This window comes from Octopus bimaculoides, chromosome 2, assembly GCF_046866305.1.
Source record: "Octopus bimaculoides isolate indiv1 chromosome 2, ASM4686630v1, whole genome shotgun sequence".
Classification (NCBI taxonomy): domain Eukaryota; kingdom Metazoa; phylum Mollusca; class Cephalopoda; order Octopoda; family Octopodidae; genus Octopus; species Octopus bimaculoides.
In genome coordinates, this window is record NC_142929.1 from 149,661,689 (window position 1) to 149,682,888 (window position 21,200).

At 36.8% G+C, this 21,200-nt stretch overlaps 1 protein-coding gene across 2 annotated transcripts in view; it reads right to left on the minus strand.

The window, feature by feature from the left end:
- Nucleotides 1-18,782, minus strand: part of LOC106874941 (transcription factor Sp9) — a 358,324-nt gene extending 339,542 nt beyond the window's left edge. The window contains exon 1 of one of the 2 annotated variants that reach the window (XM_089347901.1): nucleotides 17,940-18,782. In XM_089347901.1, the coding sequence (XP_089204027.1) occupies nucleotides 17,940-17,954 (15 nt within the window). In that variant the 5' untranslated portion in view covers nucleotides 17,955-18,782. The remainder of the gene's footprint in view (nucleotides 1-17,939) is intronic. The other variant, XM_089347910.1, reaches the window with a different exon arrangement.
- Between the last annotated feature and the right edge of the window lie 2,418 nt (nucleotides 18,783-21,200).

Here is a 21,200-nt window from a genome sequence, read left to right on the forward strand (position 1 = left end):
TAACGAGTGTGTTTTTCAAAGATGCAAGGCACAATAAAATGGCGGATATAGAGAAATCAACAGGCACTTGACGCCATTACACACATAAAATAAAACAAGAAAAGAATAAATGGATTCCACACGAAAAGAGATCTGAAGTCGGTAAGTAACTGGGCACTGGACAATTGTTTTGACCTGGTCAAGCATGTGTCATATTTCATGGAAAGTTTTGGCCACCACGCATGCCATACATGACACCCACCGACATACTGGTTTACTGTCTCATCTTTCTTCTTTTTTCTTTCTCTCTCTCTCTCTCTTTCTGTCTGTCACTCAACCGTTTTTTTCTGTTTCACATATTTTTGTTATTCCACCTTCACATCCCCCTTCTTCTTCTTCTTCTTCTTCTTCTTCTTCTTCTTCTTCTTCTTCTTCTTCTTCTCCATCATCATCATCATCACCATCGTCGTCTTCCTCCTCCTCCTTCTTCTTCTTCTTCTTCTTCTTCTTCTTCTATTTCTACTTGTTTTTTTTTTCTACTCTTCTCTCCTTTCTCCTTTCCCCAACTTCCTCGTAAACATTTCCTCCCTTTTCCTGTTTATAATACAGTCTTTTTCAAGTAATACTTCCTATAATCACCCTTATTATTATTATTTACTCCTTCTACCTAGCTATATCTCATATATTGAATGATCCAAACGTTATTGATATTGCTAGTCATTGTATATGTTATCTTAGCCCCATCTACCCTTCTATCTCTCATTTTCTTCTTCCCCTCTTTGCAAACCAGCGCGCGCGCGCACAGACACATACACACATTCATGCACACACACACACACATACACGTATACATAAATGTGTGTAAGTTTAATCCATAAGTGTGAGTTCGACAAAATAGAGTTTGTCGAACAAACGGTTATAGATTAAATTTTTGATACTTCGAGCTCTATGTTCCGAGTTCTTTATTCAAAATATTTCCAAGTGGTCAAATCACATTTCTTTTACACTAGACAAACAGCACTAAACCTGAAAGAACATATATCTATATACATCCGTAAGTACGTGCATACATACATACATACATACATACATACATACATATATACATGCATAAATACATACATACGTGGAGGCGCAATGGCCCAGTGGTTAGGGCAGCGGACTCGCGGTTTCGATTCTCAGATCGGGGGTTGTGTGTGTTTATTGAGCGAAAATATCTAAAGCTCCACGAGGCTCCGGCAGGGGGTGATGCCGACCCCTGTTGTACTCTTTCGCCCCAACTTTCTCTCACTCTTTCTTCCTGTCTCTTGAGTAACGCTGCGATGGACTGGCGTCCCGTCCAGCTGGGGGGGGGGGCACATACGCCATAGAAACCGGGAAACCGGGCCCATGAGCCTGGCTAGGCTTAAAAATGGGTGAGAAAAACATACATACGTACATGTATACATACATGCATACAAACATGCATACAAACATGCATACACACACACACACATATATATACTTGTGTGTGTATATATATATATATATATATATATATATATATATATATATATATATATGTATATACAGAAATGGATACTCAGGCAGAGTAAAGAGGATATTGTCATCAAAACTCTCAGCTTACAACAAGCATATTGCCCACAACACCTTTGCAGTGCCTGTCCTCACATCTACCTTTGGTCTTCTGTACCAGTCACTTCAAGAACTCAATGAGTAGCTCAGTGTTACAGGAGGCTCAGTGTTGGAAGAAACTTCAACATAAATGGAGATGTAGACAGGCTATACTTTCCACGCAAGGATGGGGGTCGTGATCTCAAATCTGTATGGATGCCATACGAAGCGTGTATTGTGAAACTAAAACAACATCCACAGCTGAGGAAAGAGACCCGAGACCACGAAATCAATAAAATAATTCGGATAACTAATAAATTTGAGGAGAGGTATAAAATAAGAGCTGATACAGTTCTTTCCTAAAGGAGCATAGGTAAAATCTATTTATCAGAACGACAGAGAAAAAAAAATGGACCAGTTAATCGAGAAGATAGTACATGGGTACTTGGCACGTAAAACACAAAACATAGAAAGGCTTGATCATCTCAAAAGTTTGGCATAGTACCGACAAGTTTATGCAATCCAAGAACAAGCGATTCCCACCAAGTAACTACAACATAAAAGGCAGAAAACGTTAACAGATGTAGGCATTGCAGGACTAAGCCTGACGACATCAACCACATCATTGCCAACTGTGAGAGAATGTTTTCGGATATTATTTTCTCGTACGGCATGATGCGGTGGCCAGAACAGTCAGGAACAGGATATAAAAGAAAGAAGAATGAAAACAGCTACAGAAACTGATGGGTCAAAAGAATATTGGTGAAGCTTAAAAATTTAAACAGCCATCGAGTTAAAATATTGTATGGGATCACAAGGAAAAGATATACAGTAATAATACCTCTCTTTACGAGTCCCCGGATTTACGAATTTTACTTTCCAAGCACAAGATCCAAATTTTGAACGAAGTGCGAAAGTTTCTACTACCATAACAAATGCTTCTGCGTGTCACCGAGAAATTTATAGAGAGCGAAAAAAAGCTTCTTCTAAGCAAACAACTCTAGACTTTCTTTTTAAAAAGAAATCTACAAGTCTGTCTACGGGTGCTTGTGAATTGGCAATCGCGTCTACAAGTTATAGTGTCCGCGAGTCTAGTCCGAGTGAAAATGATTCAGAAAACGATTATGATAATAATATTTTTTTATATTTTAAATGATCTTGACATTCTTTTTACTTTACATAAAATATTCTTTACATTCTGCTGTTGTTTTATTGCCATTTATTTACTAATATCATAAATTTTATAGGTAAAATATTTTTCTGGGAACGAATCACGATTTATAACATTGCTATCATGTGAAATTATTGCTCTGCTTTACGAGCACAAATTAACTCGTATATAAATTCGTATATATATTCTGTTGTGGAAATCAGCTGTATTCTGGATACCAAAGTGGCTCGAAAAATACAAGGAAAAGAGGACATCTATTGATCATTGATAAGGAGTCTAAAAATCCAGTACCCAAGATACACTTTCAGCTTCATGCCTTTCATTATTATTGGAGTAACTTGTCTGGAGTAAAGTATGGCTGAATTTATGTTCTTGAGGAGAGAACGCAAATCCTTAATTCATATGTTTCTTGTGATCACAATATATGGGACTATAAAAATATGTAAGACATTCTTAAATTTTAAAGGATGGTGATGGTTAAAACAAGATGTTATCCTTTACAATCTTGCTACCAAGGAGGTGGCTGGTTAAAATTTACTCTAAATTGAAACGAAAAAAGGAAAGATAACATACATACATCATATTTACGTATGTGTATGTACGTATGTATGTATGCATGTATGTGTGTATGTATGTATGTATGTATGTATGTATGTATGTATGTATGCACGCATGTATGTATGTATGTATGCATGAATGCATGCATGTATGTATGTATGTATGCATGCATGCACGCATGTATGTAAGTACGTATGTATGTATGTATGTATGTAGGTAGGTAGGTAGCTATGCATGTGTACAGTCCTCCAATGCAGTTTTTTGTCCACATTTTTTGTAATGGAGATTATTAGCTGGAAGAGAGAAGGAGGAAGTAGGGGAGAGGGGGACAATAGACAGAGAGAGGGGAGTAAAGAAAGAAGGAAAGAAAGGAAGAAAGCAGGAAATTAAGACAGACAGATAGACAGATCAACAGAGACAGTGATAGAATGTTAAATCAACTGGGAAACGGTAAGCAAACAGTCATAAAAACAGAATGACTGTTAGACAGACGGACATAGAAAGAGAATCAGAGACATGAAAGACTGCATTTGTGTATATTAAATGTAAAGTTAAAGAATGGTAGGATAAAAAAAATATAGGATTAGAATGTTGAAACGATAAAAGAAAAAAGAAAAGATTATCAGGAAGTACATGATGCCTGTGTCTTGGTGTCATATCTATGTCCACTATGACGTTTGAGATATGCAAATGTATTCTAAGAATACATCTTTAGACGAGATAATAAATATATTAATTGTTCGCTTACTAGAGTTTTATGACAACGAAATTCTCTTTGAGTGTGAAATAACTACATCAATTTGACTAAATCAACGTGACTAAAATATCTTGGAATTCCATACACGTTTCAAAAGCTACATACACGATATAAGGTAAATTACACTTCCTAGTTCCAGAACGGTTCAATTTTGGTGCAGCAGTAGCAGTGGCAACAAAACTGCAGCAGCAGCAGCAGCAGCTGTAGTGTGGTATCATGGAGTCTATGTAAATCACGATATTTTGCTATTGCTGTTGTTGTGTTGTCTCTGTTCTTTAACCTCAGTTTATCTGATCGATCAGGCATATGATGAGACATGTCATGTGACCATTCCACTCCTAACAGTTCCATCCTGTTAATGGATATCTAGAACAACATTCACCAACGTATATTTTTATTTCGGCGTGAGCAATTTCACTGAGACTTAACTGCTTTTTCTAACAGGTCGAAAAACCACGTAAACGTCTTCAGTGAAGCAAACGTTATGCTCAAAACGATGCGACATAACTTCCGTGCTCCGGAAAGGTCACATTTGCTATTGTGTATCTATTACTCCATTGGATAACCTGTTTAACCATTTAGTGTGACATTATGACTGAGATTGTTAATGGCGATAGCCTTGCACACCTGGAAAGAAATGATTGCACCAGGTATTTCTTTTTAAAGATCTTCCTCTTAATTTGATCTTCGAAAATGTCCAGCTGGATAAATAACATGTGTTATACAAACGGCCGCGAGAAACAGTATATAAAAAAAGTATAGATCCATCCATCCATTCATTCATACATCCATCCACCCATCCATTCATCCATCCATTCTTACATACATACATACATACATACATGCATGCATACATACATACACATGTACATATATATATATATATATATATATATATATATATATATATATATATATATATATATATATATATCTATATATATATATATTGTGACTCTCATTGGATTTTATAAAGTTATTTATTCTAAGTAAGACAGTATATCTTGCATTACTTTAAAAATATCTTTTATTATTATAACGTTTAAAGACAACAAATGTTTCGCAATCGACATATTGGCATTTCGACATATCTGGATCCGATCTGCTTCGGTACCTTATTTCAGACTGTTTGTTTGCCAGTTAATGTTTTGAGAAAGATATTTGACGAAAACGAGGCGCTAAGTAATTTTATCCCTTAGTTTCATCGACCTTTTAAACAATGATATTTCAAATGGTACCACAATTAACTATGTATAACGAAAACTTTATATCTATTATTGAAATCGTAAATCTCTTTTTACACATATTGCAACAAACTGACTGCTTTGGATGGGCCACATTTAGCTAATCGAACAAAGCAGCAACACTGGTGGGAAAGAAATTTAGATACAACATGGATTTTGTCAGTTGTGTTTAGTTTCCCAATATTTTCGTAATAAATCACATTAAATTACTAAGAACACAAAATATTACAGATTACATCGATACAGCGGAAACTTCATTCATTGATTATCTATACAATGAAACTATTAAACTGTAAAAAAGGGCTACATAGACAAGTTAACTGCATAATATATCATAGCAATAGCCTTTAACCCATAAAATCCTCTGCTACTACGAGTTCAACTATCACATCGATGATCTACACTTATTATACTTAACATGACCAACAGTAGCAGAACAGCAACAGCAGCAATAATTACCATAAAGACATTAAATTCTAAACTGATTGCTCTAGATATTATTGGTACTGTTGTTTATCTCCTGCACGAGAAAACCTTGGACCGAAGATCTTCCGTCCGCGGCCATCTCATGTTTTTAAGGTCATACAAAATCATTTTATTTAATATTTCTTTTCTAAAGATTCCTGGTGAGAAGAAGGATATTCAGTGACTGCATACATTCCTCAAGGAGAGAGACACGGCAGCTGAAACAAGCTCAAGATAGCTATGGTTGTTAGAAGACTGCAAATGCAACTCTTCCGCAGTCGAAAACTAGTTCAGTTATTGCTGCACCACTCAGGCAAAGCGTGCAGGGACATCACCAATACATGTTTAATTCGCCTCTCAAACAGCAGTTGATCCATTACCTTAAATCTAATTCAACAGCAGGTTAATACAAAATATAATAGAAGATAGGCGTGGACATGACTAAAACCGGGGGCACGGCTGTGTGGTTAAGAAGCTCACTTTGCAGCCACGTGGTTTCGGGTTCAGTTCCACTGCATTTAACCTTGGCTAAATGTCTTCTAATTAGCCCAAGGTATAAAAAAAAGTGTCTTCTGAGTGAATTTGGTAGACTGGAAGCCCGTTATATATATATATATATATATATATATATATATATATATATATATATATACATTGCTTCCCAGCCACATGCTTCCGCGTTCAGTCCCACTGCGTAGCACATAAGGTAAGTGTCATCTATAACCTCAGGCTGACCAAAGCCATGTGAGTGGATTTGGTAGACGGAAACTGGAAGAAGTCCATCGTATATGTGTGTGTGTGTGTGTATGTGTGACCCACCATCACCACTTGACAACCGATGCTGGTGTATTTACGACCCCGTAAATTAAGGGGTTCGTGAGATCTTGTTAAATTACTTCCAGCCACTTGAAGGTTTTCAATTTTTTCCCAGAATATTTTCAAAACATGGTTTTGATGTAATTTCCGTCACCAACAAGTAAGAGTGCATCACCACCATTACATTGTTCAAAAATAATTTGATCAAAATTTGAAAACCTCAAGCGTTTCGAAAAAATTTGTTGTAGTTCACCTGACCACTGCATTGCACCAATTTCTTTCATCTATATTCATGTTACCGTTTTTAACATCCGGTTCTGCAAAACAGACCGAAAAAATAAGCACCAGGCTTAAAAATAATATGCACTGGGGTTGACTTTGGGTGGGGGGCGTAACCCTCCCATGTAGTGCCCCAGCATGGCTGCAGTCCAATGAGTAAAACAAATAAAAGATAAAAAAGAAGATATTATCAAGTCACGAGAGTTTAATCCTTAATATTTTGTTTCAAATCTTACAAAATACAAAAAAAAAAAAAAAAGATAAATAAATGAATGAATGAATAAATGAATATACCTTAACCCCCAAATCATTCTAAACCCTAATCACTCCCTCACTCATTCTCCCTATTTTTGATATTATCTAAGCTTGTCTTATTTTTTCTGTTTTTCATATTTTAATAAAATCACTTCTTCTTCTTCTTCTCCTCCGCCTCCTTCTTCACCACCACCACCACCACGACCATCACCATCATCATCATCATCATTCAGCGTGTTAACAACCTTTACAAATAGAAACCCATCACCTCTGACGCTTTACAACCTAAACCGACCCCCCACCTCCACCCAAATCACCCTCTACCCCATAACACAGCATCATCCACGCCTTCACCACCATCACCACTGACCCCCACCACCACCACCACCACCACCACTCCCGTTGTGTTGCTGTCACCCACCACCCTGCCTATCAAAATTTCTTCGTGTCACTATGGAACGTCAATCACTTTTCCAGATCAATAGTCACGTCGGTTGACGGACCTTGTGAGGTATAACGCTAAGAAAGGAAAAGCTGAAGATAGATTATGATGATAATGATGATGATAATGGACAAAAGGTGGACGAGAGGGGTTAAGCAGGGCTAAAGTGATGGGACAGGTAAGTAGATTTTATATGATTAGTAAGGAACAGCTCACGTACAATACCTCAAACTTCATACCCCGTCCACTGTCTGTCCATAGAGGTATGTGACACCCTGTTAGCCAGTAGGGTGGCGTTACGGTGGAGAATAGAAACCTTGTGATGTGGATAGGAACTACAATATAGGTGGTGGTGGTGATGATTCTGATGAAGATGAGGTTGACGCTGCTTCTGCTGCTGCTGCTGCTGCTGCTGCTGCTGCTGCTGCTGATGATGATGATGATGATGATGATGATAACGACGACAATGATGATGATGATGATGATGGTAGGGTTGGTGTTGGGGTTGGTCGATATTGCTCTGTTGGAGTGGTTTTAATGATTGAAGTAGAAAAGTAAAATAAATAAATGAACAAACGACCGGTTAAATTTATGTGTTCGCGCAGACACAAACATATATGTGTGCACACGCACACATATACTGTAAAACGAGCCAAAGAGAGCCCCCCCACACCTATTTAGTCGCTTGACCTGCTAAAAGTAGCAGCCAAATCTTCATCAAAATATATTCGTGATAGTCATGGATGGAGCATTTATTTTTATTGTAGGTCTGTCTGGTCGGCTTGAGATTAAGGATTAGCAATAACAATAACACACACACATGAATACACATACATATACACGCACACTATCTTTCTCTCTCTCTCTCACACAAACACTACATACACATTCACACGCATACACATACAGCACACACACACACATATATGTGCACGTGTATCTGGTTGTGTGCGCGCGCACGAGTTTCCGGATTCATTGTTGAACAAATAAAAGAGCCTACAAGATGTCATTCGATCTACTAATAACAAAGGATAAAGAACCCCTTAATTTAGCGAGTTTGAATATGAGGAGATAAAAAAAAGTGTAAAGTGTGAACTGAATTCCAAGCTTTCAACAATGAGTGCTAATACCATTTCTTTTTCACTGACGAAACCAATACGTATCCACAGGTCATCAAAATGTTGTGGCCTTAAAAGACTACGATGTGATGTGTCACTTTCATACTAAGTACTCAAAAGAATATGTTAATTTCTCAGTTGATTCGAGAAGGATAAAGTCGATGAATTGATAAGTGAAATGAAGAAACAAACGAACAAAAACAAACTATAATAAATAGATATTTATTACTAATGACTATATCGCTATAATTAGCTACATTATCCCCCATAAAATTGATATGTATAACAATTATTTTCCGGGAGAAATCACTAAGGATTGCATAATTGACTCCCCTGCAGCTAATAAAACCAGAAAAGTTCAGTATTAGAATTTAATCCTATCTCGTATTGTCAGACAATAGAAGATATTGCAAAAAAATTGTTGGAAACATTCGTTCATAGTTTTTTTAAATACGATTCAAAATTTTGCATTCTTTTCAAAGGCACTTGATGAGAGCTGTGATGTCGGTGATACAGCAAAACTATTTACATTCTTGGCATAATGAACACTTTTAAATTGATGGTTGGGCTAGTGGCAATGCAGCCACTGAAAAGGAATGTAGATAATTTTGCCACCGGTGAATTCGCCACCGGAAATTTCGCCACTGAATTTCGCCCCAGTAATTTCATTGCTGGTAATTTCGCCACCCGAAACTTTGCCACTGGTAACTTCTGGTATTTTTGGTCCTACAATTTCATCATAATAAGCATATTCTATACTTGGGACATACAACACACACAGAGTAGTCATCACATCGAAGTAGTCTAGACAGCAAGTAGTGCGATATCATCGGCATATTTTTATTTGCAAAATATATCTCATAAGTACTAAACCATCATAGTTCTGACACATCTCACGATAAAAAAAAGAAGAAAAATGAGTAAACAACACATATTTTGTAGTTTTAAGCATTCAATATGGATTTAACGCGGCAAGCAACACATTACAAATTCAATATTGTTCGAAATAACAAACTTATAGTACAGCAGTTCATTGAAGACGAAACTCTGAAATACATTCGAATAATTTTTCGAGCAAATCGCAATTTTCGTATCTCCTGCGCCAGATAAATTCACAGAGATATGAATCTTTCCTTTGCAGGGACATCACCAATACATGTTTCCACCACGCTACTATTTACTCATAAAATGCATTTTGTTTCTGCAAAATTTTATGTTAGTGATAATACCATTCTCTTGTAAGTAATAAATAGCATTCTCTTCTTTATGTATCTCCATAATGGATGCAAGGTTACAGGAACTTACTGCTATAATCAAACAGATCGATAAAATATCCAGATAGAAAGCATATCGGTAAAATATCCAAATAAAAAACATCGGCGAAATATCCAAATAGATGGGTAAAAATTTCCAAAAATATGGGCACAAACATCAGAACAAGTATCAACACGTGTGCGTAAAATATTGTTCTGCATAATATTGTGACCAAACAGGTAATATCAAAAATACATTTTGAATTTTATTGAAACCATTCCATTAGCTCCATATTATCTTGAACAATAGAAAATTTGTTTATGATCTATTCATTGCTTGAGATATCCGACAAAAACCAAGTTGAAATGAGCTTGAGTGGACAATAGTGACACAATTACTAGGGGCGAAATTACCAATCGTGAAATTACCGGGAACGAATTTTCCGATGTCGAAATTACCAGGGACGAATTATCCGGTGCCGGAATTACCCTTGTCGAAACTATCGAGCACCGCCGAAAAGCACAGCAGAATACGACTTGTTTGGTGTGCTGAATACAAAGCAAATAAATAAGCTTAAGATGGGTGGGTGGAGGGGGGACTGATTGATTAATAACAGACAGATACCCAAGTTTTACTAGAAAAACAAAGAGTATTAAAAGAGATTTAGGATAAGGTTAATTAAATAAATACTGAACTGAACATCAACTTGCTGCACTGCATCAAGCATCAACAATACCTATGTACAAAATATTTAATGCTTGATTATATAGTAAACACAGTTATGAATATTGTAATTTGTATTATATTACAAAGCAAGGCTGAAATCATAGGATGACTAAGCATAGGGGAAATTTTCAGAATAGTAAGGAATTTGAAAAGTAAAAACAATTTTGGGGGGAAACAAAGAAAAATTTTATGATCTGACATCCCACATCAGTGAGAAATCAGTACTCTCTCTCTAATATATATATATATATATATATATATATATATATATATATATATATATATATATATATATATATATATATATAAAGAGCGTACTATTTGATGCAAGTCTGATGAAGTGAAACTCAAATGTAAAAAATCGCAAATATAAACTTTACACATGAAATTTCACGACTAATGGCGTTAACAGCAGAGTAGTATAGAAACAATTGTAACTGGTAATTAGAGATGTGTTGAACTCTTTCTTCATCTTCTTCATTGTTCTCTCTCACACTGGGACAAACACAGACACAAAGACACGCCCGCACACACACATATATTAGTATGTGTGTGCGCGCGCTCGAGTGCATGGATGTATATGTCTATATTGCTCATTATGCATGCATAAATGTTTAGTTACGAGAGATAGAGGATATGACAGATAACAAATAAAATAGTGAATGAAAATCACAAGTCCACTGTGTCCTATATGCAAGATATATATAATTATTGCTAATTAGTAAGGTATGTGCAAGAATTTATATAATGGGGAGGAACAACAGTGAGTTATAATTTGATTTGTATTTTATGCACCACAGAAGGATAAAACGCAAATTTGTCGCTGGCAGGATCTCAGTTTGGTGCATAAACAAATGTAATTAACTATCAAAAGGGATTTTGTCCGTCATTGATGAAAATTACCCAATCCACCGCCCCAAACAGGAGAAATATCGTGGTCAATGGACAGACACATCGGCGTTGAATGTTAGTCATTATATACGTGTTATATTTTTGTTTCGCCTAAAATATAATTCTCAATTATATGTAATGAAGCAATTAAGGGTAAATGTATCGATATGTTTGTGGACCACACGTGTAATTTGTAATCTCCTGGCGAACTAAATACGTAGGTCAGGAACAGCACACTTATCGGTCGAATCCATTCGACTGACTCCTGTAACGCTTTTTAGAAAGAGACTGAATCTCAAACTAATTTATGCTACTGACTGAAGTCGATAGCAATGATTAGCTGTTGGTACTTACCTTTGACACAGAAAGTTAGGCAACTGACTAATTAGCTTAAATACTCGAATAAAATATATATAGTTACGTGTGTGTGTGTGTGTGTGTGTGTGTGTGTGTGTACATAAGCATTTGCATAAATGTGCATGTGTGTGTGTGTGTGTGTGTGTATGTGTGGAGGCGCGTGGCTTAGTGGTTAGGGTGTCAGCACCATGATCGTAAGATTGTGGCTTCGATTCCTGGACCGGACGACGCGTTGTGTTCTTGAGCAAAACACTTCATTTCTCGTTGCTCCAGTCCGCTCAGCTGGCAAAAATGAGTAACGCAGCGATGGACTGGCGTCCTGTCCAGCTGGGAACACATACGCCATTGAAACCAGGAAACAGGTCCATGAGCCTGGCTAGGCTTTAAAAGGGCGCATATATATATATATATATATATATATATATATATATATATATAGATAGATATAAATAGATAGATATAAATGTTAAGAATTTCAGATAGGTTCAACAATTTAATTCTACATATATTCTGCCATAGATCAATGCTTATCAGGCTTTGAAATATACCAGTGTATCAGTCGTTAAAATATATATATATATATATATATATATATATATATATATATATATATATATATATATATATATATTCTAAAGACTGATATGCATTGATCTATTGCAGAATGTATGTATAATTAGATTGTTGAACCTATCTGAAATTCTCTTTAACATTTTTTTATACCTTTGGGTCTCGGGTCTTTTATCTGAGCACTTCTGACTACTGCCTATGAAATAAATAGACTTTACTATATATATATATATATATATATATATATATATATATATATATATATATATATATATACAAAAATTTATTTATGGGGGTAGAAATTGATATTAATCAATTTGAACCAGTGGTCTAGCATATTAAAAAAATCCGAAGATTAAAATTATATTACATACAAAAATAAGAGGGATGACCAGCAAAAGTGGACTCCTATATGCTACAAATAGATGCCGAATCATCCAACCACGAAAAAAATGTAAATTTTAACAGGTGAAACCATGGTACGTAGGTTAATCGTTTTTATTTAGTAGTTTTTCATTTGTCTTGCCCTTTTACAGTCTGTTGTGTCGCTGAATTTTACTGAGAACATATATTTTTTTCGTAGTTAGATGATTCGGCATCTATTTCTAGCATATAGGAGTCCACTTTTGCTGGTCATCCCCCTTATTTTTGTATATATATATACATATATATATATATATATATATATATATATATATATATATATATATATATATATATACATATGGAAACGAAAGTTATAGCACCGGTCCCGCTCCGATCCCCCGATCTCCCTGAACGACAGCTCAAGTCTTTTCTGCAAGCGTCAACTTGCAACAGTACAAGCTGAAGTTTAATGGCTTAAATCTCAACTGTCTTGGAGGGCTTGTGATGATCATGGGCGCTACCATTACCTCCAGAGCCGTCAAGTGAAAATATACGCAGATATCTATTGCATGCCGACTTGTAACTTCTCTGCTACTCTCATAGGCATGGTGTCAGACATTCACTGTGGTTTTCAGGTAGAATCTTATATTTCGTAAAGCGTATAATTTTTCATTCGCTAACAAGCCATAACATACCTTGCTCTCCTTTTCATGCAATTCTCAGCAAAACAATAAATCACCCGGATATTTAAAAAAGAAAAAAAAATCCAATAACTTATTAAATGCATTAATCAGCTATAGTAGGTCGAACCAATCGACTGGATTCTCTTAAAATTGTATGATATGAAATAATAATGTACACATATATCAAATATAATTATGTGAAAGCTGTAAAATTCTCATGTGAAAGCTAACTTATAACTGCAAATAAAAATATCTACGTGAATTTGATGGCGGTGGTGAGAGATGAATCGTATAACCCAATGGTTCTCAACCAGGGTCTATATGACCTATAAGGGCCCACATAGAATTTTGTTGTTAAAATTTATGTGCAGTAAAGTGGTTATAATTCTACCATACACAAATAAAAAAAAAAAATTTATAGAATTCCTAATAACATGTAATTTTAAAAACTCCTATAAGGTTTTTTTTTTTAAATATCAAGTAGATGTGAGGGTCCATAGAAAACAAAGGGATCCATAGGTAAAAAGGGTTGCGAACCTCTGTTATAATCCACCAAAATTTTGCAGATTCTACTAAATGCCGAGTTTAGATTGAATAAGAAAGATTATAGGGCAGGCCTGACCAACTCGAATTATATTGCGGGCCACTTTTATCATGGAAAGCTTTTTGAGTGCCGCTTGTACACTGACAGAATTGAAAGCAGTTTGCTTTCTCATGATATTATTACAATAATGAATGAATGATCGTTGATTCAACATGAAACATTATCATTGCAAAAACAGTAGTATCTTTTTTTTGACTTATCATAACAATGCTTAATTTTTGACAAAATTTTTAAAATGTTTGTTTAAATAAACCCATTTCAAGAAAGTATCAAGCGGGCCGCAAGATAAAAGTCTGCGGGGCGCATGCGGCCCGCAGGCCTCAGGTTGGCCATCCTTGTTATAGAGCTTCAATACAATTTGTATTTAACACGTCAAGCTAACAAAACACAAGACAAACATATAGTATTTTCACTACTTATATCTGTACAATACATCTGCCCTGTGGAGGTGCGTGGCTTAGTGGTTAGGACTTTGGATTCATGATTGTAAGATGGTAGTTTCCATTCCTGAACCGGATGACACGTTATGTTCTTGAGCAAAACACTTTATTCCACGTTGCTCCAGTCCACTCGGCTGACAAAAATGAGTAATCCTGCGACGGACCGGCATCCTGTCCAGGTGGGGAATACACACACCATGAAACCGGGAAACCGGCCCTTATGGGTCAGTATGACTCAAGAAGGTAACTTTACCTCTACCTCTGCTTCTAATTAAATGTGTCTGCCCATTTAAGAATGGACGATGTCTCTTTTACGCTTTAGACATGACACTGCGTCATTGCTGTAACGCAGTCACTTAATCTTATGCTCACATTTTATTATTGTGTAAATTACCCCCCCCCCTCTTGACAGGCATCAGTATTGTACCAAAGGATCATAGCACTAACGTGGTGTACACCAGCACACAAGCAGATTCAATATTGTATAGAAAATAATAAAAAAAAATGCATATGTGGAGTAGAGTACGTTCTACAATCTCCTTCTCACACTCTGTTGCTCCTACTCTCTCTTTGCTCATCTGTATGTGTGTGTGTGTGTGTGTGTGTGTATACACCATGAAACACACACACTTACATATATGCAAGGTCGTCTCAATCAGAGTTCACCATTATGTAACTTCACCTAGAAACCTTTCCAATGTAAAAGACAAGACCGATAAAGCTTTACAACCGTGAAGTCACACGTTGGCTTCAGAATACAAAGAGACAGCAGGGCAAATCATCTGACAATCTAACAATTCCATCAAATCACTACCCTGAAATGATTCTTTATTTTTTACTGACTCCGAAAGGATGAAAGGTAATGTTGACTACCATGGGATTTAAACTCAGAGTGCAAAGAGCCAGAATTTATGGTGCATGACTTTCTCTCCGACTCACTATCGGCTCTACCTCATACATACATACATACATACATACATAAAGATAGAGTAACCCGAGAATATTACACCAGACTTAGGAAAATATGGCATCGGAACTCTCCACTTACAACAAAACAATATCCCACAATGTATTTGCAGTACCTGTGCTGATCCCAACATTTGGGACAGGTATCAAAACCCGTAAAATCTTGACGACAACTGGGAACTTTCACAGAAACAGTGATGTTGACAGGCTCTACCTAAGAAGAAATGAAGGTGGTAGAAGCCTAAGATCACTGCAGGTGGCTTTCGGATGCCGTATGGTATCACTCAGACAGCATCTGCTAAACAACAGCAGCAAAAATAGAAATATAAATGTAGTGCTGAAAAGTGAAGTGAGCAACATTGTACGAGTTGGCTGAGTTCCTCACGAAGCACTCTCTTCCTGATGAACTCCTATACAGCCCCAAAACAGCTAGGCTCTCTTACCTCAGAGAAGACCTGGATGGAAAGAAAGCACTCAACATACAAAAAAAAAAAAAATGTCATCACGGTACCTAAAATGTCGTCAGGGTACTATCTCCCTATGCGGCACGATTTTGTTGCTAAACGCAAAACAGACTGTCCTGAAATAAACTTAGAAAATCCCTGTTATGGAATACATTCATAAACACCAACTCAAGGAATACTGATGGAATATTCCTATCAAAACTTCTGTTAAATGTAAATATAACAGGCCGGATATTGTTGTTTGGGACAGAGGGGCAAAATTGTGTACCATCATAGAGGCCAGCTCCCTGTAGATATAAATATCTCTTTGAAAATCAAAGAAAAAGAGGACAACTGCTTTGAAACCTCCAGTTTCTATATCCAGACTATGAATTCATATTCATACCAATAGTAACTGGAGCACTAGGCTTTGTTAGTAAATGCATAAAGGAGAATCTGGATAAACTGGGATTTTCAGAAAGAGAAATCAACCGGCTAATTCGTACATTACCAGTGCAATCAGTGAATGGAACAGTAAAAATATGCAAGACTTTTCTCAAGTTCTAAAAATGAATTTGTCTGTGTTAACTACATCCCAAAGATGGAACCTTGTATCTTTGTTGGCTCGCTCCTCAATGGAAGATTTATATGCTTAAAAAATAGAAGAGATATACACGCACACACACACACACACACACACACACACACACACACACACACACACACACACACACACACACACACACACACACATATATATATATATATAAGCTTGGGAGGGTCCTTACGATCCAAAAGCAGCCCAAGGGATAAATCGCTTGTTCCCCCTCTCCCAGGCCACAAATAACTGGTCTAAAGGAGATAACCCGTCCTCAAAGAAGAGTGACATTTGTCTTCGACTTTAGAGTCTGATCAGACGTCCGCGAGGCTAAGGCCTTAATGGATGCAAAACCATTTGTCACTCTATGACAGTACATTATCTTTATTACTTTTACATACATACATACATATGTATGTATGTATGTATGTATATATATATATATATATATATATATATATATATATATATATAGCTATCTGTACGTTGTATGCATTGGCGATATTGAAGCCACAGGTGCTAACTACTCTTTAGAATATATACAAAACTTACATCATTTCCTGAATTGGACAAATATGAATATTATAGCTGAAAGTGAGATTGTCACAGTCCAGAATAAGGGGACATTACTACATCAGTTCCCAGTACAAGGGATTCTTTAGTGTTTAGTGCACTTCCAAAGAATTTAGAAGACTGACACGCCGTGGATGATTCTTTAGTTTATTGTAGCCATCACAGTTAAGATCAAGTTGAAATGCCGGCATCATATATATGGATATTACAATTTGGAAGATGAACAAATGAAACGCAGAATAGGGCTGCCGCTTCAAAATGCCTCCCTTAATCATAAGCTAGCATATAACTAACTACCGACGATAGCCATACAAACAATAAAGTCCCAGATTTGCTGCAGACAGAGACATGGTTGAATTGAAATCAGAAGATTACAAGAAATAATGTAGTATAGAAAGGTACTCGTCCACCTACTTTGTAGGTGAACCAACAGTCCTTTAAATCGGCTTTATTCTTTTCACTGAATATTGAAAGCTAAAATCGATATTAGTAGGATTTAATATCAAGAAGTAAACGAACGTGACTTCAATATCTTCCGTTGGGAATTTTGTTCGCCGTTCAGCTGACTCTGCCATTCAGTCGTGCTCAGTTGAACAACTGAGTTTTGAAATAGGCTCAGATCCTCAAATTTAGGGATCTGGAATAGTTTATTATATTGACCTCAAATGCCATGAATGACAAATAAAACAAAAATGTAATAAAAACACAATTCAGAGAAATAAACATTAAAAGCAAATTATGAGCAAATTTATAAATAGTGAAATTCTAACCTCCTCAATATCCATTTTTATTGCCCTGTCCGGTGTTAAGAATGAATCGAAACTTGATCCGACAGCGTAGTTGGCCACACTGACGTCACAAGAGGGCTTTTCTAGTCCTCTTTCCTCTTTGATTTCTGTCTTTTCTGTCCCCACCGCCACCAATGGGACATCAACCGTCGTCGCCGTCGTCGCCACCGCCACCGCCGCCGCCGCAGCCGTTGCTACTGCTGATGTTGCTGCCGGTGCCGCTGCCGGAGTCGTTCCCACTTCTGCTAGCTTTGTAGCAGTGAAGGCGGCAGCTTCGATGTGGTTAGTAGCAATGGTGGCTGAATTAGTGAACACAGAGAAAGACTGTTTGTTATTGTCGCTAGTGGTGGTGGTGGTGGAGTGATAGGGGTTGTGGTGGTAGTGGTGTTAGTGATTGTAGCTGTGGTGATAGTTTTGTATGTAGAGGTAGTGTAGATAATAGTGTAAGTGATGTTAGAAGGCTTTGACGGCGGTAGTAGTGTTGGTAGTGGTGGTGATAGTAGTGGTGGTAACAGTGGTAGCGGAGGTAATGAGAGTGTCGGGGCTGGAAGTAGTGATAGTGTTGGTTGTAGTGGTAGTGATGGTGGTGATAATGGTGTTAGAGTTTGTGTTGGTGTGATAGTAATAGAGTTGTAAGCAGTTGGTTAATAGTGTTGGTGGGAACAGTCGCACTTGCGTCGGTCGTAGCGCTGGTTATAATGGTGGCAGTGGAGGCAGTGGTGGTAGTGGCGGTAGTGACGGTTGCAGTAGTAGTGGTGGTGGTACTGGTGGCGTTGATGATTGACAGCTTATTAATACCACTAGTAATGGCCGTTGTTTAATTGAAAGACCTGAAAAGAAGCGAAAAATATATTTAAAAATATATATACATATATAAACAAAACGTTAAAAGTTTAAAAGTTTACTCATGAAAGTTAACCAATATAGGCGTAGGAGTGGCTGTGTGGTAAGTAGCTTGCTTACCAACCACATGGTTCCGGGTTCAGTCCCACTGCGTGGCATCTTGGGCGAGTGTCTTCTACTATAGCCTCGGGCCGACCAAAGCCTTGTGAGTGGATTTAGTAAGCGGAAACTGAAAGAAGCCCGTCGTATATATATATATATATATATATGTGTATGTGTGTATGTGCTTCTGTGTCTGTGTTTGTCCCGCCCCCAACATCGCTTGACAACCGATGTTGGTGTGTTTGCGTCCCCGTAACTTAGCGGTTCGGCAAAAGTGACCGGTAGAATAAGTACTCGCTTTCCAAAGAATAAGTCCTGGGGTCGATTTGCTCGACTAAAGGCGGTGCTCCAGCATGGCCACAGTCAAAAAGACTGAAACAAGTAAAAGAGAGTAAAAGAGAATCCTGGAAAGACAGAGTTCATGGCAACCCTTCCTCCATCTAGCAGAGAAATCGGTGCGGTCATATTTAATATAGAACTTCTTCAGGTTGGCGTCTGTAAAAATACACACACACACACACACACACACACACACACACACACACATACAAACACACACACACACACACACACACACACACACACACACACACACACACACACACACACACACACACACACACACACACACAGTTATGGTATATTCTATTAAGAATGTAGTAGAGTACAGTATAAAGTTCATCCGCCTTTAGATTTCCTCCTGTGCTATCCAGTAGAAGTATTATACGTATTTCCAGGTTTGTGCTTGGGCATCTGTCGTGTGTGAAAATATAGAAATTAAAAAATAAATGTCCGACCGTACCTCTTCTTGTTCAGTCCAATTTTATATATGTAAGTATGTATGTATGTATGTATGTCTCCTATTTTTAATTATTATATATCTTCCACTGAGGAGGGAGCTGGTTTCCAACAAAGATACAAGGCTCTGTCTTCGGGATGTAGTTAACACAGACAAATTCACATTTGGAACCTGAGAAAAGTTTTGCATATTTTTACTGTTCCACTCACAGATTTCACTTGTAATGTACAAATTAGTCAGTCGATTTCTCTTTCTGAAAATCCCAGTTTATCCTGAATCTCCTTTAAGCATTTACTAACAAAACTGAGTGCTCCAATTATTATTGGTATGAATATGAATTCATAGTCTGGATTATTATTGGTATGATTATGAATTCATAGTTTGTATGTGTGTCATTCTTCAGTTTTATTTCAAGATTTTTTGCCAACAGAGAAAGAACCGGTTTCTAACCCAGATCCAAGACTCCTTCATAGGAATTTCAACATCAATAACAGAGTATTTTTCTTTGTATGTATGTATGCATGTATGTGCAGATTTGTATGTTTTGTGTATGTATTCACATGCTTATAGTGGCATATATAGACATGTTCATGTATATGTTTAAATGTTAAACTTCTGGAAAGTTTTACAGATTTTACAGTAGTCTTCGAATTAGCTTTCTCCTTTATGGTTTTGAGAAGCCTAATTTCTCAAGATTGGTATTTAGGCAATGTGTTACATATCCCAGGGTCACAATAGTTACAGGTATATATATATATATATATATATATATATATATATATATATATATATATATAAATTAGAAAATGGAGGATAATATGCTGAACCCAACGACTTGCAGACAGTGTATCCGGTTGAATTCATTAATTTAATTCATAACTAAAGTGACGAAAAGACCACAAAGTACAGGTGTTTATAATAAACCATGTTATTGGATAGATACCATCCCTTAATGGGTTGAATCCTCAATCCCTAACTCTCTCGCATTATATATATATATATATATATATATATATATATATATACTCTTTTACTTGTTCCAGTCATTTGACTGCGGCCATGCTGGAGCACCGCCTTTATAGTCGAGCAAATCGACTCCAGTGCTTATTCTTTGTAAGCCTATTACTATTGTTTTCTTTTTTGTCGAACGGCTAAGTTACGAGGACGTAAACACACCAGCGTTGGTTGTCAAGCGATGCTGAGAGGACAAACAGACACACAAACATATATACACACATACACACATATACGTATATACATATACGACGGGCTTCTTCCAGTTTCCGTCTCCCAAATATACTCACAGGGCTTTGGTCGGCTCGAGGCTATAGTAGAAGACACTTACCCAAGGTGCCACGCAGTGGGACTGAAACCGGTATATATTCTTTTATTCTTTTATTTGTTTCAGTCATTTGACTGCGGCCATGCTGGAGCACCGCCTTTAGTCGACCAAATCGACCCTAGGAGTCATTCTTTTTCTTTGTAATCCTAGTACTTAT